Below are 27,249 nucleotides of genomic sequence, written 5' to 3' on the forward strand. Positions count from 1 at the left end.
TAATAATGCTTCAGTCACTGAAAAATGCAAGCTTAAAAAGCTTGGATGTAAAACAAAAGTAATTGCCACACCATTTTAGGTGTCAGCTTCAGGATTTATCATGAGCTGACCATTTCAAATGTGGCCATATGTCCTAACACAATAAGTAAAACTGAACAAATTAATGTTATCCAAAAAAGAGAAAATACAGAGGCACTCTGAAGTTGAACAAGTAATTTAACATAGCAAGAACTGGTTAAAAGCACATGGGCCTACGCGTTATGGCCATATTGGCCTTCATCGGGGCGAATTAATATTATGCTCTGTGACTAAAGAGATTCGAGTTCTTGGCCCAACCTTCATTTTGTCCTCCTAGCCAGATGATGGCGCTAACTGCCGGTAGCCGACAGCGACAATCAGGAAGTAAACAGAGGAAGGTGTAAGCGGCTCATGCAAGTTCCGTGGAGCTAGCGACAGTACACGACAATAGCGGGCAATATGGCGGCGAAAAGCGTCAAAATAAAGGTACAGACGAACGATCAGATAAAGTAGGTTAAAATTCGGTTTTCAGAGTATTTTTCAAAGGTTTACACGAAATGTAAACATGTTGCTGAAACTTAGCCTATGTAAATGCATGTGCAAATGTTGTAATTGTAGCAGAATTGTCTTACTAACATCCTTGAAATTGAACGGAAGTGATCTCACGCAACACCTTTCTCAATAGAGCTGGTAAGTCCTGCCCTTTCCGCTGGACCTCTAGATTGAAAAATCGTAAATGCAAGTGAATGTGAGAAAATAATTATTTTCTGGTCCCGTTTGATTTGTGCCATGAATGTGAACATATGTCGTCTGTGAATTTTTAATATATTTTTTCATGTTACGAGTTTGACAGTATATTTTATGAATCTTCGGCTATCAGTTGTGGAAAAGACATAACGAGAAAGACCACATGTCGCCTGTGACGTGGGCTAGCTGTAGTCTTTCTCGTTATGTCTTTTCCACAACAAGGATCTTCTTTACACGAAAATTTATATTAAAAATTCACAGACAACATATGTTCACATTCATGGCAAAATTCAAACGGGACCAGAAAATAATTATTTTCTCACATTCACTTGCATTGACGATTTTTCAATCTAGAGGTCCGGCGGAAAGGGCGGGACTTACCAGCTCTCAAGGCAAGACAAACCAGAGCCCGTTTCTACGGACATTCTCTGGACAAACGTCTTCATCTCCTGATGTAGGCTACTATTAAAAGAGAGGGGAACAAAAACAAACATAGAAAAAGGGGATAATAATGTACTATACATTGATTTAAAGTTAATGTTTTTTATACGATTATACTTTGCATTAATATAATTGTGGAAGGATTACCTTTTTCATTAACAAGACCTAAAATAACACTATTATCAAATAACACTTAGTTCAAACTTAGGGTGGTAGGCTAAAATGGACTCCTTGTACTTTCAGAATAGATATTTATGCCAAATTCGTCTTTATAGGTATATGCCATACTAACTCTGTTGACTCATATAGCCTACTCTAGGCCTGTCATACTATACACAATATTGAAATTGTGTGGCTATGGAAACAATAAGTTGTGCATATTTAAAAGGGGGTAAAATGGATTCCTTATAACATATACTTTCAGAATACACATAGATATTTATACCAAGTTCGCCTTTGTAGTACCAGGCAATACCAAGTCTGTACCAAGTCACTAGGCCTTCTATTGACACACACTGTTGAACTTCAAATTGTGTGGCTGTGAAAACAATAAGTTGTGCATATGTAAAGGGGTGGAATCCTTACAACATGTACTTTCAGAATATATAAAGATATCTATACCAAATTCGCCTTTGTAGGTATCAGGCCATACTAACTCTGTATCAAGTCATATAAGCCTGTCATTAATACATAGCCTACTATTGAACTACAAATCGTGTGGCTATGGATACAAAGTTGTGCATATTTTTTTTTTTTTTTTTAGGGGAGGGGGACTCTTTATATTATGTATACTTTCAGAATATACTAAGTTCGCCTTTGTAGTACCAGGCCATACTAAGTCTGTACCGAGTCACATACTAGGCCTGTAATTGACACACACTGTTGAACTTCAAATTGTGTGGCTGTGAAAACAATAAGTTGTGCATATGTAAAAGTGGGGTGAAATGGAATCCTTATAACATGTACTTTCAGAATATATATAGATGTTTATACCAAATTCGCCTTTGTGAGTACCAGGCCATACTAACTCTGTACCGAGTCACATAGCCTACTAAGCCTTACATTGACATACACTGTTGAACTTCAAATTGTGTGGCTGTGAAAACAATAAGTTGTGCATATGTAAAAGGGGGGTGAAATGGAATCCTTATAACATGTACTTTCAGAATATATATAGATGTTTATACCAAGTTCGCCTTTGTAGGTACCAGGCCATACTAACTCTGTACCGAGTCATATACTATAGGCCTGTCATTGGCACAATGTTGAACTTCAAATTGTGTGGCTGTGAAAACAATAAGTTGTGCATATGTAGCACACCATCACACACACACCACTGTCCACACCATCACACACACATCTGTCCACACCACTGACCACATCACTGACCACCTCAGCACACACACCACTGACCACACCAGCACACACACCACTGACCACATCACTTACCACCTCAGCACACACACCACTGACCACATCACTGACCACACCAGCACACACACCTCTGTCCACACCACTGTCCACCCCAACACACACACCACTGTCCACACCACTGACCACCTCGGCACACACACCACTGTCCACCCCAACACACACACCAGAGTCCACACCACTGTCCACCCAAACCTACACACCACTGACCACATCACTGACCGCCTCAGCACACACACCACTGTCCACACCACTGACCACATCACTGACCACCTCCACCAACACACACCTCTGTCCACACCACTGACCACACCAGCACACACACCACTGACCACACCACTGTCCACCCAAACACACACACCACTGGCCACACCACTGTCCACCCCAACACACACAACACTGTCCACCCCAACACACACACCGCTGACCACACCATCACACACACCACTGTCCACACCATCACACACACCACTGTCCACACCAGCACACACACCACTGTCCACACCACTGACCACATCACTGACCACCCCAGCACACACACCACTGACCACACCAGCACACACACCACTGACCACATCACTTACCACCTCAGCACACACCACTGACCACATCACTGACCACACCAGCACACACACCTCTGTCCACACCACTGTCCACCCCAACACACACACCACTGTCCACACCACTGACCACCTCGCACACACACCACTGTCCACCCCAACACACACACCAGAGTCCACACCACTGTCCACCCAAACCTACACACCACTGACCACATCACTGACCGCCTCAGCACACACACCACTGTCCACACCACTGACCACATCACTGACCACCTCAGCACACACACCTCTGTCCACACCACTGACCACACCAGCACACACACCACTGACCACACCACTGTCCACCCAAACACACACACCACTGGCCACACCACTGTCCACCCCAACACACACAACACTGTCCACCCCAACACACACACCGCTGACCACACCATCACACACACCACTGTCCACACCATCACACACACCACTGTCCACACCAGCACACACACCACTGTCCACACCACTGACCACATCACTAACCACACCAGCACACACACCACTGTCCACACCACTGACCACACCAGCACACACACCACTGACCACACCACTGACCACATCACTGACCACCTCAGCACACACACCACTGTCCACCCCAACACACACACCACTGGCCACACCACTGTCCACCCCAACACACACACCACTGACCACACCATCACACACACCACTGTCCACACCAGCACACACACCACTGTCCACACCAGCACACACACCACTGACCACATCACTGACCACCTCAGCACACACACCACTGACCACACCATCACACACACCACTGTCCAGACCATTGTCCACACCAGCACACACACCACTGACCACACCACTGACCACATCACTGACCACCTCAGCACACACACTACTGACCACACCACTGACCACACCATCACACACACCACTGTCCACACCACTGTCCACAGCAGCACACACACCACTGTCCACACCATCACACACACCACTGTCCACACCACTGACCACATCACTGACCACCTCAGCACACACACCTCTGTCCACCACTGACCACACCAGCACACACACCACTGACCACCTTAGCACACACACCACTGACCACATCACTGACCACACCAGCACACACACCTCTGTCCACACCACTGTCCACCCCAACACACACACCACTGGCCACACCACTGTCCACACCACTGACCACATCACTGACCACCTCAGCACACACACCTCTGTCCACACCAACAGGCACACCTAATGCTAACAAAATATCATCCACACCAAATGACAAAGTCAGTGACAAACCAATTACACCATCCGCACCACTAGTACGCACACCAGCAATTAAGTTGAATTACAAATGCAACATTAGTCAGAGGGCTAAGTACTTTCTTAGCTAGGGAAAGTAGTTTCTACAACTAACTGTTTAGCTACTTAGGGGTGAAGTAAGCAGTGTAGGCTCTACTGTCCACTGCTGGTCTGGACAGACAAAAGCTAACAATATTATTTTCCATTATTCAGTAATGACTTGACCAAAACAAAATTCAAGTGAATGTAAATATTTTAATAAAGGTGTTCCATTCCAATGTTAACCTGATTCAATTGGATCTGTGTTTCATATAAAATGTATCATTATTAAATGTAAATATAGATCAGCACTTGCCTTGCAGTAACAATATCAACATTCTTCTCACCACTGATAATGTGATTTGGACTTAAGAGACTGTATTTTGCCAGTGTTCTGTTTTCTTTCATTTTGGACACCTCATACATTGAGTGACAGAACACCCTAACTTGTCATACTATATTTACATATTTGGTATCGTTGGATTCAGTACAACCCCACCTTTTCCATAAGCCATCATATGTGTTTCTATTATAATTCCTGGTAAAGCAGCTACAAAGTAAATGAAAACATTCTGCATAGATATTCATTTATTTCATGTCCCTTATTTTATGTGTATGTTTACATGTCTCTATTCATTCCATACATCAAGATATTCACATCCAGTCTTTTCTAGTAGGTAGTATAAACATGCCAAATTTCAAAGTTCTCAGAGCTTCTGTGATTGATCTGCACTAGTTTATATGCCTTAACTCTCATACGGACAGGCTATATTTTAGTTATTTTTTGATTTTGGGGTGTATAACAATATCTGTTAATTTAACAATCTTAGCAGTAAAATATTTTTAGCCAAGAATCCATTTCATATATGGGAGACCTTAGAGATGAGGAAAAACATTGTTGGGTTTAGTTCTACCTCCGGTAGGGGTATCTCAAAAACTAAAGCCCTTTCTGATCATTTGTCACTAGCCTATACAGTGGATGGACACACTCACAGATGCATGCACAGCAATTTGAAGTTCAACAGTGTGTGTCAATGGCAGGCCTGTAGCCTGTGACTCTGTACAAGGTTAGTATGGCCTGGTACTCACAGGCCATATACAATATAAATATCTATATATATTCTGAAAGCACATGTTATAAGGATTCCATTTCACCCCCCTTTTACATATGCACAACTTATTGTTTTCACAGCCACACAATTTGAAGTTCAACAGTGTGCCAATGACAGGCCTATGGTATATGACTCGGTACAGAGTTAGTATGGCCTGGTACCTACAAAGGCGAACTTGGTATAAATATCTATATATATTCTGAAAGTACATGTTATAAGGATTCAATTTCATTCCCCTTTTAAATATGCACAACTTTATTTATTTTTTTTATCAGCCACACAGTTTAATTATATTGGTGTAGAAAAAATATAGCATTTTAAGGTTTAAATGTCTTAAATGTCTTATTTAATTATTTTCTAACTTTACTTTCCCTTTGGTAACACAATACAGTTTTAAATTAATAATTTTTAAACATATTCATTACTTTTTCATTGAAAAAGTAATGAATATGTTCTGACTTTTATTTTGAACGATTCGCGAATGGCGGCCAAATTGGAATTGTCTTTACTGTCGCTAGTTTCACACTACTGCTCATGCATGTTTGAGGTGCTGTAACTGAAAATGTGTGATTTAGTGACGTAGCGTGAGATGAGCTTCACTAAATACAGAAATTAATGTCTTCTCCTTAGTTAATTCTGTGCATGATACGAATATGAGTACCACCGAAAACGGTGAATGTGCCTCTGGCTCGCCCGAAGGCAGCATCTCGGTGTACAACTTCAGCGAGAAGCTGATGGAGCAGGTCGTGCACTTCCATGTGATGAAACTGGATGGAGGCTTCTTTCTTTGGGTTGGCACAGCCCCCGTCCTCTCCAACCTCGCAGTGTCCATGAGCAGCAAATTTGTGAGTAACGAAACTGTAGTGCCTCCTAACCAAGTGTCAGAAAATGACATAACTTATTAGATCTAAAGTGAAAGTCGCATTGTCATAGTTGCTTGAACCATGTACAGAAAGCAATGACTATAGTCACTGACAGAAAGTAGGTGCTAAAAAATCGAATGCACCAATTAGACAAAATACTACTGGAGGAAATACATTAATTTGTACTACTGGAGGAAATACATTAATTTGTAGGCTTTGTGTAGTCGGCCCAGTATAACAATCCAGTCAAAAACTTTCTTTACATAAAGGGATTTGGAGCATCCTACTACTCAAACCAGGACATCAGCTGGCTGGAGCTTTAAGGGAGAAATGTAACCAATAACATTATAGGCTTGTTGCAACTTACTCTAATATTTGTGTGCCTATGCGTGCATCAAGGATAAGCCTATTTCTTATGTGCATAATGCCACTATTTCTGTCAACAGGACTCTACACCATTGTCTAGTCTAGTGATGGGTGATCCCGCAGACCCTTCATCTAGCACGCTTGCACAAAGACTGAGTAAGTGCGCGCATGTTTGAACCATCCTGCCTGAAACGAGTGATAAACAGCCTATCCCTTTGTTTCTTAGCTGATGTGTTTTTACAGGGGCAAGGATAGGAGTGTGTGTATGTCTGTTTACAGGCGTTAATTTACCTCTTTCACTTTGTCTTGGTATTTTTCCACTGGCCCCTTAATTGTTAATATGTTGTCTCCATAGCAAAGCGCACAAAGAAGCAAGTGTTCGTCAGCTTCAACCTGCCAGGCTGCCCGGCCCAGCTGTCCCTATTGGTGGAGGAAAGAATCAAGAAAGAGCTGGAGCTTCACCCTGAACATTTTTAAATATCTCCTTTTTTCTGTACTTAACTCCTGTCCTGCTGTTTTTTACTAATTAATAAAATTAATGGAAACAGAATGTGTGGGTGTGGTTGTTGTGATCATGTATGTGCCTCTCTGTGCTGGGAATCCATTTGGTCAGGAGCTATGACACCTCAGCCGTCTCTCTCTCTTTCTCTCACACACACACACACACACACACACAATTAACCATTTTTGTGTTCGAGACAAAGCAACACAGTCTACAAAAAAGTCTTTAATGAAAAGTGGTTCTGAAGAATGTTTTTTTTTAAAAAATCATGTTCCCACAATAACGCAATGTGGTAGCCTCAGGCCGAGTAGCAGCCTTTCATTGCCACCTTCCTAGATAAACAAACAAGACCTCACAGACACGCACACACTCACACACATATAGGTGTGACCCAGTGTCTGTACCTTGTAGCAAGGCCTCAGGTTAAGTTTCACACCGTCAATGGCCAGACAGACGTTGACAAACTCATCCGTGTTGTACACTCTTGCTCTCCTCTCAACCACTCCACATGATTGTGTTTATGAAATTAGTGCAAAAAAAATAGTAGTTTACAAACATATAAACAGCGATGGCATAATCACTTGAGTTGTCCATGGCGTGACTGCCCTGTCAGTCACTGTTCTTAAAAATCACTCACAAAATGTCTTCAGATATTGTGAGGAGACTAAAATCCCTTCAAATGTATCCATCAAATCCCTTAGTTCTATCAAACTATTCTGGGGGTTCAATTATAGGTTTTGGTTACAAACCTGAGGGCTGTACTACGAAGTGAGGTAACGGGAAGGGAACAGAAGAGCCTTATAGGCTTTGATGTGCTGGGAGAATGAGGCTATACTGGTCTTCTGTTAGGAAGTTCAACATATGAGGGTTGTACGGCTAAGCAAGGTTACCCAGCAAGCTTACCCAGGTAACTAGTAACCACTGGTCTCCAAAAAGCACATCAGAGACAATAGCTCTTCAGTGCAGAGTTCAGTGGTTACTCCCAAAGTGTCCCAGGTTAGCCATTTACCTCGCTTCGTACTACAGCCCTGACTTAAATTACTAAGGTTTCACACAAAGCCACCTACTTGAAACACCCTCCTGAAGTGAACCAAGGGTCTATTGCTCACACACACACACACACACACCGTTCATGATCCATCCTGAGTTATGCTGCATTAGGTACAAACTGTTTTGATAGTGTGTGTGTGTGTGTTTTACAGAATTGATTATCCTGTGGAGGACAACAAAATATTATAAGTATTGCCCACATGTTCAGACTGAACATTTACTGTCTCTTGAACTGCATTGATTATTGGAAATGAGAACTGCAAGTTGAAATCCTGTCTTTTTGCGGCACTTTCATGATCCAACAAACATACAGATATGTTTATGTGTGTGTGTGTGAGAGAGACTCATGATTGAGTGTCTTTGTAAGACGAAGCAGACGTCCACTCATGGAGCCCATAACGTGTTTGGGGGAGTCCATTTTTACATTTGTTTTTGACCTATGATGTCCTTATTCCATTGGCTGTGTCATTTCCCTGGCGATGCATCGGCGTGTTCGCCACACGGGAGTATTCGGCGACCTCCACCCTCGTGAGGAGGTGGTGTTGCTCGCCTGAAGGGAGGGGCCTGCGCAGAAGCCCCTCCCCCTCAGCCATCGACTCTGGCAGCGGTTGGCCAGTGGTTTCCGGGAGCAACGGGATGCAGATGATTGACAGGAGGCAGGAGCAGGTGAGGATGATCCTCAGGAGGAAGAAGCCACGGAACTTCTGCAGGTCCACCAACGCGGACACGCACATGCCCACTGCTGCATTCGCCATCAACAGCCCCAGAGCGCCGCCCCTACACATAGAAGTATGGAAGTACGGTAAACATGAGTGTGCATGTGTTTCTGGGTAATGTAGTAGTATGCAAAGGTCTGACCAAAGCATGAACAGTAACATAACTAATATACTGCAAATGCACCACAAATAGTTCAATGGGAGACAGTGAATATTACAAAAGAGATAAAGGCTGAATAAGTAGCCATTAGTAAGCTTTAATAAAAACAGTGTGACCCTTTCTGATTAGGCGGGTCCACAAATAATTGTTCTCTGTGTAACAGTAGGGCACAAAGGCTTTCTTCAGATGTAAATGGTAGTCACTGATATGGACAATATAGACCAGGGGTGCCCAAAAATGAATTGGAGTAGTGTCGCGGGCCAAAAATAAACACAGTCACATTATGTCACTTCACATGAAATTGAAATGTATCGTATTGTTGTCAGTATGCCAGTGCCCCAGACAGTGCTCCATGGTGAGCCCAGCTTCTCACTTGTGTCTTAGGCCTGTTCATCTGTTAGAGCGCTCATCATTCCTTTTACTCTTTATGCCAAAACGGGACAATCTGTGTGAGTTTCATAAAGGGTATGCTGGTTGTGTGCCGATAGATAATCAAAAGGTGGACAGAGGTTGTCACATTAATAATAACCTGTTGAGAAACGGTCTGATGACCAAGGATTACTGATAGACAATCAAAGGCGGACATGGGTTTTGTCACATTAAAGGAGACATAGAATGGAAACCACTTTTGTCTTGGTTTTGATGAATTAGGAGAGGTTGTGCATAACCTCTCTAAAAAGAGCCATCATGAACATGAGGCATGGTTGTGCCCTCCTTCATATGAAAATCTTGAACTTAGAAATAGCATAACATGGGCGAATTAGAAAAATGCCTACATGTGATGTCAAATATCACAAAGCAATTGTAGTTCAATTGTAGTTACCAAAGAGGGCGCCATTTGGTCAAAATGACCATTTCAATACCCAGCCTAAATATAAGGATTTAATTGGGCTTGTAAAATTGCAATTGAGTTTATTTGAACAGGGTACAATACTCAGTTCATCCATTCTATGTCTCCTTTAATAATGACCTGTTGAGAAACTGAGTCTGATGGTCAATAATTTAAGGGTTTGTTTGGGTCTGTACTGTAGCTAAATTTAGTGCAATAGCCTAGAAGTGTGACCTGGAAGTGTGACGAAGCCAGCAAGTTGTTGGCTATGTTCCAGTAATCGGAAGTCGATATGCACTTATGTCTTTTAATTATTCTATGTTATGACTTTTATGTATTATTAATTCTATTAATTAATTCTATTATTAATTCTAATTTGTGTACTTTATTTTTTAAACATGTTTGGTCCCTTTTATGTACTATTAGTCTTTGCTTTTGTTTATGTAGAGCACATTAAGCATTGATTTGCCTTAAAAGGCCGAAATTCCCAGTGGCTGACATACGTTTAAGACTGGCAAGGCAGGCCAAGCCCAATTTGGACACCCCTGACCAGAGGTGTAGTGGTAAAATAAGAGGTGGGTAAACTATGAATTCTGTGATCACGGTAAGGTGGACTGCGCCATGCAGTATCGGCATTCAGAACACGTTTTCTATAAGTATAAATATATATACTCTTTTGATCTCGTGAGGGAAATTTGGTCTCTGCATTTATCCCAATCCGTGAATTAGTGAAACACACTCAGCACACAGTGAACACACAGTGAGGTGAAGCACACACTAATCCTGACACAGTGAGCTGCCTGCTACAGTGGCGCTCGGGGAGCAGTGAGGGGTTCCTACTGGTCGGGGTTCGAACCGGCAACCCTCCGGTTACAAGTCCGAAGCGCTAACCAGTAGGCCCCGGCCACCCCTAAGTTTGATGATGGTGGAGGTTATTGTCCAATATTTATAACAATACCAATGGTATGAAATGATTCCTAGAGTGTTGATGAGTGTACATATTGTGGATATGGATAATACAGTGTGATTTTTTTTAATGTTAAAAGTTGCAATTAGTAAATAAACTCTTTTGAGAGGTGTATAAACTCTAATAAGATAAACTCTATTTCTGAAATTTCAGAGGTGGATTAACTGTGTTTAGCCTCCACTACATCCCTGTCCCTGACATTGCCAATAGTGTATGGGGGGAGCATGCAGAATTGTAATGAATGGGATTGAGAACCCTTATTCAGCATGACCCCATCAGCAGAACACAACTAATCCATGGCTTCCCGAACATGTTGTTTTACTAAGTAATTTGTATTGTCTTATTTATATTGTCTACACAATACACAAGGAAATAGTCTTAACCTTAACATGAACTTAAAATTCTTCACTCTACAGGACGCTCACAGGATTAGCCCACCTTCTGCTGACATAAGCACCTACATGCTAATCCTTCCAGTCAGATGAATCATGATCAGGTGTTGTCACTGTTGACACTATATGTGTTGCGTCTCTTTCTGCATGTGACGGCAGAGGGGAAACACTAGGAATGCACCAATATATCTGTCCATCCAACATCCGTATCGGACGATATTGGCCTAGTTGACTAATATCGGCATTGACATTTACTAATGACAGTGACTGATGTTTATCTGTTATGTTGAATCTAGGAAATGTTGTGCTATGTGTTGACTGGGATATTCACAGATGGTGCTGTGAAAGCCTGAAAGATTTGGAAATGGCTTCCTTTCAACTAAAGGGTATAATTAACAACAACAATTGAAGTAAACAAACAAACAAAAACATACCGGCATGGGTTATCAGCCAAATGGTTATTTTAAATATCGCATTAGTATTGGCCCAGAATTTCACAATCAGTGCATCCCTAAGCATTACATCTACCCTTTGCGGTAGAGTTCAACAGACTAGTGGAGCACTTCCTGCTAGACACAGGAAATTACAGGTCACAGAGCTGATCCCCCCATCAGGGCTTAACCCTACTGAGAAGCAATGCCAAGCAGTAGCATTACTGCTGCCGAGCAAAGACTGTATACCTAGCAAGCATTCATGAGAAATAACTTGACCTAAAACATGGAACAAAATCAGTGTACCCAAATGATTTAATTGAGATACTCAAAGTCATTAAGGAGAGGGCAATAACAGCCACAACCCATACATGGATTTCTATGCAACGTCACGAAAACATGCGTGCGCAACCAAGAGGCAGAAAGCACCATAGAACAGCATAGAGCAATGCAAAAGAGCAAAAGAATAAAATGAGTTTTTGTGCTGAAAACTGCACCAATTCGAAATCAAGATGGTTAGAGAATGTTAAATATGTTCAATATCCCTAATGGAATGCATGTCTTTGCCAAAAATGACAAAATACGATGTTATATTATTAATGCAAATGAACGGCAAACTTTGAAATATAGTCTGAAATGAGACGTTATTATCATTGAGACAACAGGGGTATACGAAAAAATCCGATTGTAGCTTACAGCAGCTGACTATTTAGGTTAAGTTTATAACGTTGTGGACGGCCACCAAGCGTCTTCTGCCCCACCGCAGAGATAGATCCAGCAAAGATGTGTCAGATCTGATAGGACATTACATTGATCAACATTAAGTGACGATAATGAAATACGTCCTACTAATATAATGTTGCATATGGCTGTATTGCACTGCATTAGCACAACCACCATAGAGAAGCAATGCAGAGGAACAGAGCACAGTGTGTGAGGGCAGTGTGTGTGTGTGTATGCGTGTGGTGGGGGACCGTATTCAAAGTGACACAATGTAGGAATTCCCCTTTCATCAATTTTCAACATACTGGGTACCAATTTAGTGCTGAAGGGGTACTCATTTGGGCTACAACCTGTGAGTCATGCTCCTACTCACAACCATGTTACATGATGCAATACCATTTACAAGACCATACCATATACCAATACCTTAGTACATACATCAGCTATGTCAGAGACACTATTCTCCATATTGTAAGACATTGAAGCCATTATATTAGGGTGAAAGTACAACAATGTGTTGTTCTAACTCACCTGATGACAGTTGGCGTGATCTCAGCACAGATGAACAAGCTGAGGTGATTGACAGCGTTGGACGTGAGCATTCCAATCACGGAGAGGGCCACAGACAAGCGCCTGTTCAGAGTGTCCCTCAGAGCTGGCACACGCGCGCACACACACACACACACATACACACACACACACACAGAAGATCAGATCAGCAAGACTGAAGAACTAAAAATAAAAATGAGAGAGTGTGTGTATGTGTGTTTTCATTACCTATGTCATGTCGAAGACTGTACTTCCCAATCACTGCAAAAGAGAATGGTCTGCTGTTACTACGCTACCACCAACAGATTAAGCATTTTAGATTTAAGATTATATATCCCAAAGGCCTGTTTCTGCTACATACAGACATACATACTGAATATATTTGTGTGTGTGTGTGTGTGTGTGTGTACTCACGGTTGAGCAGTCCCAGCTGCAACAGGGAAGCCAGGGCTGTGATGATCATGAAGGACAGCTGGGCGCCCCTCCTGCCCATCACCAGCACCACAGTGGCCAGCACCAGGCTGCCCCCCATGGAGATGCCCACCAACACCAGGTAGTGGAAGGGGGAGAAGGAGCCGCCAGTGACCGCACGCACAAAACACTGACCCATACCACTGCTGGCTAGCCTGGAACACAAAAAGGCCAGGGTTACTCACACATGAGCAGCACACATCACATTATTTTAGGGTTCAGATAACACACACACAAGGAAATGTCATAATGCACAATAAGTTTATGTTTATGGTTCTAAACAGCTTACTGTAGATATATCCACAATCGCCCATGTAACAAGACATAATCCATTTTGATTGTTCATATTTTACACCAGTAAAGCCTAGAATACCTCAGATTCATACACAATAGTGGCTAGCAGTAGTGGCTAGCAGTACTCCTTACACAGATGATAATCCTTCTGCTATTGGTTGGGGACTTCCCACACTGGCTAATGGAAAATCAAGCCCTAATAACAACACAACTGGGGACATCCATAACACATGCCTCAAACTGGCTCTACCCAGGATCCTTAAAGGGTATTACAAAGGCAACACAAACGAATGGTAGCAGCCAGACCAATTGTCTCTTATGTCCATCCATACATAGACAACAGCACTGCCACTATAGGGATGGAGAGGTGTGGATGCATCAATAGCCCGACACAGACACATCATTATGTCAGGTCATCCGTCCGCTCTCTGAAGTGGCGTCTCACTCATCTACTCCTATCTGAAGTGGCCGGGACACACGTCACAGCAATCACGCTGCTCATCATCCCTGACCTTGTGACCCCCCAAGCTGCTCGTCGTCCCTGACCCCGTGTGACCAGTTCTCTGGCCAAGGCAGCACTCAGCCTGGTGGTCCACACCTCTCCAGGGTACTTATCTCCACTGCAATTTCCATATGAACAGCATCATACGCCTCAAGTACATCCGCCCCCTGCCACTCCACACGCACACACACACACATACACATAATACTGAGAGCATTCAACAGAACACTCAAGAACAAAGACTCACACATACAAATACACCTGCACACACACATATACATATACACTACCGTTCAAAAGTTTGGAGTCACTTAGAAATGTCCTTGTTTTCATCATTAATGTTGTAAATAACTCTTGTAAAAAGAAATGGCTTTAATGCATCTTTAATGCAATGTCTACATAAGTATACAGATGCCCATTATAGGTTACCATTCATCCAATGTTCCAAAGGCACATTCTGTTTACTAATCTGATATCATTTTAAAAGGCTAACTGAGAAAACACTGGAGAACCCTTTTGCAATGTAAGCACATATTGTAATCTGAAAACTGCTGCCCTGATTAAAAAACAATGCAACTGATCTCAGCTGGTATTCTGACTATATTGGAGTGGAATAGAAATTTGTAAGCGACCCCAAACTTTTCAACGGCAGTGTATGTGTGTGTGTGTGTGTGTGTAGACATTTTAGTGGCTCACACACACACACAAACAAAATGGAATTGCTTCTACCAGTCAATGATTTTTTTTCCATTGTGATGGTTCATTAGGACCAATGCAGTGTCAGGATTAATGATCCAATAGCCATATTCCTTTGGGAAAAGTGCATATTGATCAGAGCATAGTCCATTGCTTGAGATGGTAATGTGGCTGGCCTGGACATGGTCCAGTGTTTGTTTGTGTTGCTTGTTTGTTTGTTTGTTTTGCGCTTGCTTTCTTCACTGTAATTATATTCACAGTGTCTCAGACTGTGGCATCTGGCCAATACCATATGGAGGGTATTGGCAACATCCCTACCACATACTGTGTATAGGAGGGAACAGGAAGAACTGTACAGTCATCATCGCCTATAGAACACACACACACAAATAATTTGTGTGTCCCATCAAGTTTGTCCCATCAAAATAAGTCTTTCAATCAGATCCTGTCTTTAAAATCCTAACATCATCCAAAAATGTGTAGATATGTTCAGATATGATTAAATGACAAATATCAGTGATTTGCTCACAGGATAACTGAGTACATAGTGTGTGTTTGGACCACGGTAGTTCTGTACTAAGTAAATGTACAGTGGAAACATGAAAGATGAGTATTCTTGCTTCAAGAGATATTTTTGTTCCTACAGTAGGTTGGTTAATAAGTGGGGCGCGTACCTATGTTCCGTGGGTCCTATGTTCCCCGGGTCCTATGTTCCTCGCTTTGTATGGGACCGGGGAACATAGGACCCCAACCCTAACCCTGAGTGGGGAACATAGGACCCGGGGAACATAGGGATGACCCCAATAAAGGGAGCAATAAAGTGCTAATGGTATTTGCTTAGTATTATAACATTTTTACTATTTGTTGCTCAAACAACAAACAGCACTGGTATTCTCTTACACAGACACGCACAATGTTCAATTAAGCTAAACCTTGTTATGTTGTGCCATAATATGCATATAACACACTGACTGGTCAATGTTAAGTTCTCACCAGTGTCTGTTTTGTTTGCAAGGTCAACACTGTAGGACTCCGGTATGTAGGAAAGAACGCTAATTGGACACTGATGGACTTATTCTGGATGGGCAGCCAGCCATGGTTAGAAACAGATGGGCTCTCTGCTAAGCAGTCACCTAGTTTACCGAATGTGTCACAATATCTCTGTCAGCACCTGAGACGGAGAGCTGTGGGAGAACTGTGTTGGCCAGGGCTTTGATCAACTGAAATAGTAGATATTATTACTATTTTAATCAAACTGGTTTATGTCATTATTTAATTACTTCCGTAGTGTTGGCCATTACCAAACACAGTTCAGATGACTTGCATTCCCAAATACTTCATGCCAAGATATAGATCTTGCACTTATTTAACATTGTGGTGATGATAGCGTGTAGAAAGACAAAGATATGATAAAAAAAGATATGGCATGTTCTCGTCTTGAGCACATGTTGACATTCAAACTGCATTCAACTATCCTCTGAAACCACATGTGCCCACAGGTTTCTAGTGCAAGTCTAGCTCGAACCAAAACCGGCGACTTACGAGTTGACACACAGCACCAGGATGTTCTTCCACATGTTCCTGGTGTGGATTATCTGCAGGATGCAGGAGCTCTCAGGAGTCTGGTGTAGCTCTGCTTCCAGGGCTAGAACACACACACACACAGACAAAATTTAGTAAAACTGTAGTCTGTGTAACCTTTTAACAGATACCTTATCCGACCTAGCACACACACACAGAATTGAATAAAATGGTAGCCTGTTAACCTTTTAACAGATACCTAATTCGACCTGGCGCACACACACACACACACACACACACACACACACACACACACACACACACACACACACACACACAGTACAAGACCAGCATCATTCTCTCACCTGAGAGGATGCCAGTTTCATCTGTCTCGGTGTCAATGCTGTTACTCTGGGCAACCAGGTACATTTGACCTTTGGCCCTCACGAAACGCTGAGTTGCCAGCAGCCATCGCAATGACTCAGGAAAAAGCCTACAGGTGAGAGGGAGAAGGGAGAAACCATGAATGAGAAACACTTACATCTATGCTTCACCAGTGCCTTTCAAACTCCATTACCCAGAAGCACCTGCTGTTTCCCAAACAGGGATGAGGCTTACCATGCATAAGTCAATATGAGGGCCAATGGGCAGACGAGCACAAGCTGAAGGACGTGCCAATCAATAGACAGGACAGCCAAACCTGGCAGTAATAACTGCCCGCCTACTGCCAGAACATTGGCAACCATCGTCATGGAGAAACGCCAGGCTGGTAAACACAGCTCTATCCCTGCGAGAGACAGAGAGAGAAAGGGGGGCTTTTTCAACTTTGACCTGTTCAAATAATAAATGCAATCCTGATCTGCTGATGAAATGTCTTGAGGGGGCATATGGTGATGAGGTTTTTATCCTGCCCCTCAGAAAATTCCACTGAGCTTCACAGATACAGAGAGGGTGAGATATTGTCAGAGACAGAGAAAGAAAGAAAGAGAGAGGACATGAGGAAGCAGCTCACACAGAACATGAGGCATTCAGAGGAAGTAGAGACAGTGACATGACCGGTTAAGAAATTGTCATGAAGAGTCATGGAAAAAAGCGATAAACTCAGGACATTGGGAGAAAGGGAGAGAGAAACAGAGCAAGTGTGTGTGTGTGTGTTGTGTGTGTGTGTGTGTGTCAGACATGCAGGAGAGAGAGAGAGAGAGAGAGAGAGAGAGAGAGAGAGAGAGAGAGAGAGAGAGAGAGAGAGAGAGAGAGAGAAGTTGAAGGTGGAAAGTGAGACAGACTCACTCACAAGGTAAAAACTGAGGGAGAGACAAAAGAGGAGAAAGAGAGAGAGAAAGAGAGAAAAAGTTGAAGGTGGAAAGTGAGACACTCACTCAAGAGGTAGAGACAGAGGGAGATGCCCGCCAAGCTGCATCCCTGGACGAAGCGCAGGATGGAGAAGGTCAGTACGCTTCTAGCGAACGCTACAGCCATCCCACTCACAGTCGTCACACACACGCTCATACACAGCACTGGTAGACGGCCCCACCTGAGAACACAGAAACACACAGAGAACATTGCACATTTTCACAATCATGTTTCCATCACACACACACACACACAGGACCTGGCATCATCTCTCTCTCTCTCCTCTCTCTCGTTCACAGACACACCTAAGCACGCAAACTCACACACACACACACACCTCTCTCTCCTTCAATTGCTCACTCTCACACAGTAAGTATAGAGCATCTCTGTCTGTCTGTCTGTCTGTCTGTCTGTCTGTCTCTCACACACTCTCTCTCTCTCTCTCTCTCACACACACACACACACACCTCTCTCTCCTTCAATTGCTCACTCTCACACAGTAAGTATATAGAGCATCTCTGTCTGTCTGTCTGTCTGTCTCACACTCACACACACACTCTCTCTTACACACACACACACACACACCATACCAGTCAGCCATGGCTCCAGTCAGCAGAGCTCCGATTGCGGTTCCCAAAAGAAAGGAGAGATGTGTGAGGTGCGCTTGCCACTGCTCTTCACAGACCAACCACCACTGCAGAGAGACAAGGTTAGATTAACACACGCCTACACACACCACCAGCACTGCAGAACAGGGCAAGGTTGAAATACACATACACATACACACACACACACACCAACTTCTGTGAGGAAGACAGGAGGTTAAACACACACACACACACATACACACGGAAAGAAAGATAGCAGTGTAGAGATTGGATTAACACATATGCAGGTCAGCTGCCATTATGAAGAGGGACAGTATGTCCCATGCACACTCCAGGCCTGACACTGACTTCATTAGAGGAAAGAGGAAAGGGTCATACGCTTGTGCACATAGATATTCTCTTTCTTTCTCTCTCTCTCGAAAACACACACACACAGAATCTATTCCCATAGGAAACTTTAACAAGCAAAGCACAACACTTCAACGTAGGTAAAGAGCTGATCAGAGGCCTGCTAAAAGTTCATTAGCCTAGTCAAGCTGTTATCCATCCCCCAGATCCTGCTACTGTTTGTACATGTATGAGGGAGTCGGCTAGGACTTAGTGTGTCTAAATCCACCACTCTGTGGTAATCCTGCCGCAAAGCCAACTGGTCTGGATTCAGTGCGACTCTCTATGACGGGCCAGAGAGGACCATGGATAGCGCCCGCGGTGGCGCGTCCTTACCTCAGTAATAACATTCTGTTTCAGGCCAAACTCAAGTTGTATCTGCCGCTCAGAGCACGAGCACTGCATTCCGTTATCCTCGTAACTGTCGGTTATGTACGGCGTGCGCGTGCTGCCGTTCAGTGGGGGGACTGCATCGGCATCCGCAGCACCGGTCACATTCCCAGTGCATGTTATGTTGGGTTGAGCAAGATGAATATAATCCGAGAACTGGTTGCATGAGATGAGAAGCACTGGGATCCATGACAACAGCATGAGCCGCTTCTGATATCTCCCGAACCCCCCGAGGAAAGGAAACACCACACCATCCACCTGAGCTAGCAGTGACGGCCTCGAGGGCGTCGCCTCCGGGCTCGGCCCGACCAGGCCGTTCCCGGGCGGGTGGTCCATCCGAACCACGGCCATCGCGCGCTGTCCTGACGGAGCCTCGATCTGCCGCTACATCCAGTCTGCGCGATGGTCTTTGTTCAGAGTGAGATAGGGCAAACACAGGCACGCAAACGCGCATATACACCGAGAATGCCGAGAGAACACCGTCCAAATGAACATTCAGTTGCTTGAAGATCCGAGATTTTGCTCACGCACGGTATCCAAGGAATCGTTTTTGTGCGCGCCCCGTCGTCTCCCGTGCTGTGCGCGTGGAGCGGCGGGTATACCGTCTTTGTGTTCCATCTGGTTAAAACGCCATGGCAGTAGTAGACAAGTAGAAGCTGCGCCGGCTGCTCCGAGATCTCAGCGCGACGAGCTCAGCACTCGTACGCCTAAATACAAACCCCCCTTGCACAGGTGCGCGGGTCATCACTGAGTTCGCATCCTCTGACGGTCGGCCGTTATGATCTATTCGGTGTTGCTAATCCGCATCACTTTCCACTGCAGCCCTTGGCGGTGGCACAGATCCCCCACCGTCTCCGCTACTCTGAGCTTTGTTTTCGCCGGGAGCCCTACAGTGCGCGTGTGAGGATTCAGAGAGTCAAGCCCCTCCTACCGTGGTCGCGGATTGGTGGATGCGCGCTGGGCGAGGGCATCCCTGCGCTCATCGGGATAACAAAGACTGTGTGTGTGTGTGTGTGTGTGTGTGTGTGTTTCATGAGGCTCATCCCCAAGGACTGAGCAGGCCATCACCTTTGATTATGCGGGTCGGTCAAAGCCGCACCTGTTTCCTGTGTTTGCCTTCAGCCAGACTTTGTTGTTTATGTCGACTTGGCCAAGCAGTGTCTGAACTCATAAAGAAAATAGCTCATTGAGGATCATGGCGTCCTCACAGCTCTCACCACAATCAAATTCTTTCACAACGATTTATTATCACATTATTTTGCACATTATTTCATGGATTATGCTGATGACCATAATCTGGACTTCAATTCCATATTAGACTAACACATTTTGTAGGCTACTCTTACCATTCAGACTATCCCATTTACATCTGTCCATTTTAAAATTAGTCTCAATCCCCTAAAGATGATATGTGAGGGTCTAGAATTTGGGCAGAGTAAGGACTGTCTCTTTTTATATAAGCATACATTGATACACCAGCTCTATTGCAGTTGATAACAAGCTTAAGCTAATTTATATAACATGGACATTTATTGAATAGATTTATGCTCACAACAAGGAATAGTTTAACAAGCAAGAACAAACATCCCCACACAGTCTGTCTCCTTCGTAGGCCTACCGTTGTCACAGCAGTCAGCCACATGGACTAGCTGACTCCATAATGATACTCTCTCCGTCAGGAGGAATACATTCAGTGGCACCCTTCAAGCATCTGCGTAAAGAATGGAGCAGCACCAACTGCATCACCAGCCTGACAGAGTGATCACATCACATCCCTCAGGAGTGACTGTTCCCTTTGACACACACACACACACACACACACACAATTAAATTATTCAGAATCTCTTGTATAAATGTCTGGTCCTCTGGCCCATGTGTGTGTGTGTGTGTGTGTGTGTGTGTGTTTGAAGTAAAGAAAATACATCATATTTGTTCCCATCTGAATGTAGAAGGCTGATATGTAAATATCACTTTGAATACTGTAAATAATTATTCACACAGGTTTTCCTCAGCATTTCAAGACCAATGATATAATGTGATATTCTTGTCACAACAGATTTCACACTGTGACGAATCTTCCAATCAATAACTCCAATGTAAGTCTTTCTCTTTTGATCACTCTTAATCAGTGTATTAATCCTCATTGCTTTCATTTTTAAATGCCTTAATGTATGACATCCTCTCTCCTTCCTCTCTCCCTCACTGGTGTCTTCATGTCACAATAAGCGCCATCTAGTGGCCATGAGGATACCATCGACGTGATTTAGGGACACGCTGATGACGTAGCAGGTGACTTTGCGACAGGATTATTTGAGGCAAACTGGATAACAAGTCCAGAAATAAACCTACTAGTGGCCAAGATTTCCGCAGTATCCGAGGAGGAGCCTTGAGGTAGTGCTGATTCAAGAAGATCCAGGAGAACGCGACTAGATGCTAAGATTAAAATTGACCAAGTACAGAGGTAATTAACTGAGCGTCATAGACCTTTATACTAGGTTATGCAGATGTCTGCAGACATGGCTAGACCTAGGAAATATCAAGCCATAAGTGTTACACAAACAATCGGTAGCCTATAACATTAGATCTTGCGTTGGTTGGTTAATCTGCCAAAAAGACGTGAATGAGTAGATCTGTCTATCCCTGACGAACAGTGCTCTCTGTCTCCACTAGATGGTGCAATGTGAAAACGCAAAGCCTATTATTGCATATTTTGGCAGAGGGATCTTTTTTTTTCCCAAACATGAAATAATGACATGGCTCAAGGTACAAGAATCGGTGTTCTTGTTCAAGTTGGGCTGTGTGAACCACCCTGAGACACATTCTAACTGCCTCACAGAGACACAGCTTAGGAGAACACTAATCATCAAAGCAGGTCATAACACCGAGCGTCCAAGCATCTGAGGGGTATTCCAGAAAGCAGGTTTACTGGCTTAACTGGGTATGTTAACACAGAGTTACCGGTAAACCTGGGATTTCAGTTCCAGAACGCTCAAATATGATCAGGCTATGTAAGTAACTATGGTAACATAGGCTCTGAACTGAACTGGGTATGTAAACCCAGAGTAAATGGTAAACCTGGGATTTCAGTTCCAGAAAGCTCAAAAATGATCAGGCTATGTAAGTAACTATGGTAACATAGACTCTGAACTTAACCTGGTAGGGGGTAGGTTTTGTTCAGGTTATGTTCGGTTATTTCAGTGCATGTTCAATCAGGTCGCTATTTTTACACTTGTCACACAATGGCGTTTCATTTTGACGAAGGTCCGATTGACAAAGAAGCACAAAATCATGTAATATTTATGCGTGGAATTAGCCGTGAGAGGGCGATAAGACCACGACATCACATGATAGCCCATCCTTCCCAGGTAGCATTCTGACGTTGGCCCAACGTTAAATTTGGTTGGCTAGGTTGGGCTGACCTATGCAACGTATGCCCAGCGTTAGGGGCCAACGTTGGTGGAGTTGGCTGTGTTTGGCTGACCTATGCAACGTATGCCCAACGTTGGGCTAAAGCAGTTCCTGCGCAACTTCATTCGTTTTCCTGGACACAAACCCACGAGGATCATTAGAGTGTAATTTCACCAACTGAGCCTCACTACTCCGCCTCTGAAAAATACGGTGCTCTTCGTTTCCCCGGTTTCACTCATGGTTTCGACTCTCAATAGATGATGCCTTTATAAGTTCGCCGTGAACGCGCACAGTTAACTCTAGGTTATCTGTTGATTGAACTAACTGGTAACCGGTGTTTTGGAACCGACAGCTCGGGTTTAGTCGCCACAGGTTCAGACAACCCAGAGGTTAAGTTTTATCTCAGTGTTTGTTAAACCTCCTTTCTGGAATACCCCTCAGGCGACAAAAGAAAACTTTGTAGAGCAGCTTATCTATGCCCCCCTCCCTCGCCAGGCGGCCAACCACCTGTACGGCTGGTGTAGGCTAGACCTATACAAAGCGTGGAAGCGTGTGTGATTGGCAGAGTGACAGAAATCGATGCACTTCCCCCAAGTAAGGCATGTTTATTCTGACCAAGCCATCAGGTTGCTGCCATACATTATGTAAGACTAAAACTGAATTAAAGTGAATTACTGATGTTGAATAGGCTATACAGTGGCCTCCACATGTATTGCTAGATAATCTCTTAGATTTACATTTAAATTTTATCCATTTAGCTAACGCTTTTATCCAAAGTGACTTACAAATATATCATTATCTTAGACATTGATTTATTAAAGATGTTCTACTTCAGTGCATGCTTCTCAGTGCACATATCCAGAGATAACCAGCTTATTGGTAGCCTGGTGTCGCCACACCCATTCAATTAATTTTAATTTGTGAAGAGGGCCATTCATGATTGTTTATCATTTTCAGAAAAAAAGAACAGTGTGTGTGTGTGTGTGCGAATGTGAGAGAGTATGAGAAAGAAAGGGAAAGAGTAGGAGTGAGAAAGAAGGAAAGAGCGAGCATGAGAAAAAAAAGGAGAGAGAGTAGGAGTGAGAAAGAAGGAAAGAGCGAGCATGAGAAAAAAAAGGAGAGAGAGTAGGAGAGAGAAAGAGGGAGAGAGAGAGAAAGGGAAAGAGAGACTGTTGAGCAACAAAACATGATGCAAATTTCTCACACAGAACTGAAATGCACTCCTGCACTTTTTCTCTGTTGCTAAATTCTATATATTCTACCTCCACGGTGAACTCAACTTATAACAATCAGTGCTCTGTTATAAGTCTACAAGGCCCTGTCTTTTGTTGTCTGTCCTTTCCCTTAATTGGCTGTCTTAAATTACTACCTAATAAGTAGTAATTGCACTTTATGTATAATGTGTGTGCACTAAATGTAGCCAGTCCAGTCTCAAATGTCATTTTTATATATTTTAAATGTAACACCACTGGATCATGGTGAAACGTTGTTTCGTCTCACTATATACAATGTATATGGTTGAAATGACAATAAAACCCACTTGACTTGACTTGACTTGAAAGAGAGAGAGAGTATGATAAAGAAAGGGAGAGAGAGAGTAGGTGTGAGAGGAGAAGGAGAGAATCCATGTTGTGATTGATAAGTGACAGTGAGCCTGATCTCGTCTTTCACAGGACACTGTGAGTATGCAGTCAGAATTCACTCATCTTACAAGCATGTGCTACCTCTTGTCCTCTCTCTCAGTGCAATGGCAGCGATATTCTGGATAGTTTAGCAAGTCTGAGGTTGTGAAGTCTGTAAGGCTTCAAATGCCTTTCTTTTTACAAACATCTGCAAATAGTATTAACTGAAATAAGGTAACTTTGCACAGTATTTCTATTATTATACACATTCCACATCATGATTCTGCAGAAGACAACTTGTGCTGTCCGGAAGAGAAGATTCAATGACTGGAAATAAGCGAGAGGAAGAGAGATGAAAAAAAATAAATGGGACAAATTCGGTAACACTTTACGGTAAGGGTACATGAATTATCATCAATTCATGCATGAATTAATTAATGATTTATGCATTACTTCATTCCTATATATCTTATGAATAATCAGGAATTGACATGAGTTAATAGTCTCTCATTCATGACCTCATGCATGAACAACACATCAACTAAGAAACTAGAAAATGTAATTTCGAGGAAATTACCAGTGCATGAAAATATAAACATACTGTATATTAACATAAAATGCCAAACAAACTTTTATTTGGAAACAGTTGGCAGGAGTCATAGTTGATAACAACTGACAGTTGAAATGGCTGAACAGTTAAATAGTTGAGTAGTTTAAATAGTTAAATTATTTAATAGTGAATTATTGTAGTGAGGATATTTATTTTGAAACAGTTGTGGGCAGAGGAAATAGTAGTCTTAAGAGAGCCAGATTGTATGCTTAAAGCCTGAGACAGAGTATATAGTTTAAAAGTTGAATGTAGATAGTGTGATGGATGTTGATAGACAGAAAGTTGAATGGATGTTGATAGGCAGATTGTTTAATGGATGTTGATGGATAGTTTAATGGGTGGATGAGTGAATGGTTTGAAGAGGATGAATGGATAGAAAGTTGGATGGAATGTGCCTTATATCCTTGTAGAATGGAGAACAGCAGTTGGCCTATTAAGCAGAAAGCAGTTGATACAGGTGCAATCAGTTTAACTGGCCCTTTGATGGGTCCTAGTAGTGAGCAGCTGGAAGTTGATACAGGTGCAAATCAAGTTAATTAGTCCATTGTGATGTCATAGTCTAATGCAAAGTCTATGGGGAAAAATAAGCTTGTTTTTTTATTAATATCTACAAAAGTGAAAAATACATTCCCCACGTGTCCTTTTCAAGACCTACGTTACAAAGTTTGAACGAAGTTTCTACGTTAAACGGTTAAAGCTGAATTAGACGCAGAAATTTGGTGGGAAGAAGAAGAAGAAGAAGAACAAGAAGAAGAAGAAGAAGAAGAAGAAGAAGAAGACTTCAGATAACAGAACAGTGCATTTTCATGCACTGTAATTAGGTAAGATGGGCACATCATTATGACTTATGATTTTTTAAGCATGATCATCATGATTACATGAATTTAAGGTTAATTGCTCATGAGCTCATTTGTCTGTGGCCCCTCAACTAAAGTGTTGAATAATGACAATGTGTTTAGAGAACTGCAAAGTTGTGTTCAAACCAAACTTTGAGCAGTGATGACTACATTTTTGGCAGAAAAAGAAATAATCATGATCATTAATAAATAATGATTCATAATGATGTGCCCACCGTACCTAATGCTTTAGTTGATGAACTGTTCATGTATGAGGTCACAAATGACAGACTATGAACTTATGCGATTTCCTGCTGATTTATGAGAAATTAAGTAATACATGAATCATGAATTAATGAATGCATGAATTCATGATAATTAATGTACCCTTACCGTAAAGTGTTATCCCAAATTCAAATATCACGTACAACATCACAGGGATTATTAGATAGTTTGTAATGCCCCACCCTAGAAATGGCAACAAGCAAACACATGTAGACAAATACCAGGTGTGTGAAGAATAACGATTAGATTACAACAAAGCAGTAATAATAATTAAAAAAAAAAACTTGTCTGTGCTAGTATGTGTGTGTGTGTGTGAGTGAGTGGGTAAGTGAACAAGAAAGGGAGAGAACATGCGAGAGAGAAAGAGAGAAGGTGAAAGTGTATGAGAGAGGGTGAGAGAGAGAGGGAGAGGGAAAGAGAGAGAGAGAGAGAGAGAGAGAGAGAGAAAAATGACACCTGGCATCAAGTGATCTTTAGGCAGACTTTGAGTTGTCTAGGTGTGGCTGAGGGAGGGGCAGAGAAAGGCAGGGAGCTTTGTCCCTGCACGTCGGAGAAGTCACTCAAATGCAGCTGGGATGCTTCAGCTCATTTAACTCCTGAGAGAGAATTATTTTACGCCTCATGTACATGCAGACACACTTGTACGTCCCATGCATTTTGAACATGACATTTAAAAACAATCAAAGTGGGTGGAACATGTGAGTGATATAAGGAATCTGTTTGAGGAATGTGAGCGCCAGGTTTAGACGTGTACAGGGCACACACTCACACACCACTAGTAATTACCGGGATTTCTCCCTCTCTCTTTCTCTCTCTCTCTCTCTCTCTCCCTCTCTCCATCCTTCTCTCTGTGTCTGTCTGTCTGTGTGGAATGACTGTGGAAACACCCGTATGCAGACAAAACACACACTGAAGCAGAATCCAATGCCCTGTTTGGTGTATGAGATGTTCTACCCATATACAGACTAATGTTCTACCCATATACAGACTAGTGTTCTACTCATATACAGACTAATGTTCTACCCATATACAGACTAGTGTTCTACTCATATACAGACT

At 42.8% G+C, this 27,249-nt stretch overlaps 2 protein-coding genes across 2 annotated transcripts; one reads left to right on the top strand and one right to left on the bottom strand.

Moving 5' to 3' along the window:
• The first annotated feature begins 6,172 nt into the window (after window positions 1-6,172).
• On the top strand, window positions 6,173-7,441 carry psmg4 (proteasome (prosome, macropain) assembly chaperone 4). The gene is made up of 3 exons (XM_048253121.1): window positions 6,173-6,507; window positions 6,972-7,047; window positions 7,247-7,441. The coding sequence occupies exons 1-3, from the start codon at window positions 6,316-6,318 to the stop codon at window positions 7,366-7,368; spliced, it is 390 nt and encodes a 129-aa protein (XP_048109078.1). The 5' UTR covers window positions 6,173-6,315; the 3' UTR covers window positions 7,369-7,441.
• Window positions 7,442-7,605: 164 nt separating this feature from the next.
• On the bottom strand, window positions 7,606-20,315 carry LOC125300017 (solute carrier family 22 member 23). The gene is made up of 10 exons (XM_048251485.1): window positions 19,376-20,315; window positions 18,635-18,738; window positions 18,071-18,225; window positions 17,313-17,481; window positions 17,060-17,187; window positions 16,716-16,818; window positions 13,625-13,836; window positions 13,439-13,471; window positions 13,193-13,316; window positions 7,606-9,220 (listed from the first exon to the last, which is right to left on the bottom strand). The coding sequence occupies exons 1-10, from the start codon at window positions 19,778-19,780 to the stop codon at window positions 8,881-8,883; spliced, it is 1,773 nt and encodes a 590-aa protein (XP_048107442.1). The 5' UTR covers window positions 19,781-20,315; the 3' UTR covers window positions 7,606-8,880.
• Window positions 20,316-27,249: the final 6,934 nt, after the last annotated feature.

This window comes from Alosa alosa, chromosome 9 (assembly GCF_017589495.1).
Source record: "Alosa alosa isolate M-15738 ecotype Scorff River chromosome 9, AALO_Geno_1.1, whole genome shotgun sequence".
In the NCBI taxonomy this organism is placed as follows: Eukaryota; Metazoa; Chordata; class Actinopteri; order Clupeiformes; family Clupeidae; genus Alosa; species Alosa alosa.

Excerpts from the sequence above, each read along its gene's own strand:
- psmg4 (XM_048253121.1), top strand. The coding sequence starts at position 6,316 with ATGAGTACCACCGAAAACGGTGAATGTGCCTCTGGCTCGCCCGAAGGC. Across the intron at positions 6,508-6,971 it reads TGTCCATGAGCAGCAAATTT|GACTCTACACCATTGTCTAG; the intron begins GTGAGTAACGAA and ends TTCTGTCAACAG. Across the intron at positions 7,048-7,246 it reads CACGCTTGCACAAAGACTGA|CAAAGCGCACAAAGAAGCAA; the intron begins GTAAGTGCGCGC and ends TTGTCTCCATAG.
- LOC125300017 (XM_048251485.1), bottom strand. The coding sequence starts at position 19,780 with ATGGCCGTGGTTCGGATGGACCACCCGCCCGGGAACGGCCTGGTCGGG. Across the intron at positions 17,188-17,312 it reads CTCATATTGACTTATGCATG|GCTTTTTCCTGAGTCATTGC; the intron begins GTAAGCCTCATC and ends TCTCACCTGTAG. Across the intron at positions 9,221-13,192 it reads ATCACGCCAACTGTCATCAG|GGGCGGCGCTCTGGGGCTGT; the intron begins GTGAGTTAGAAC and ends TTCTATGTGTAG.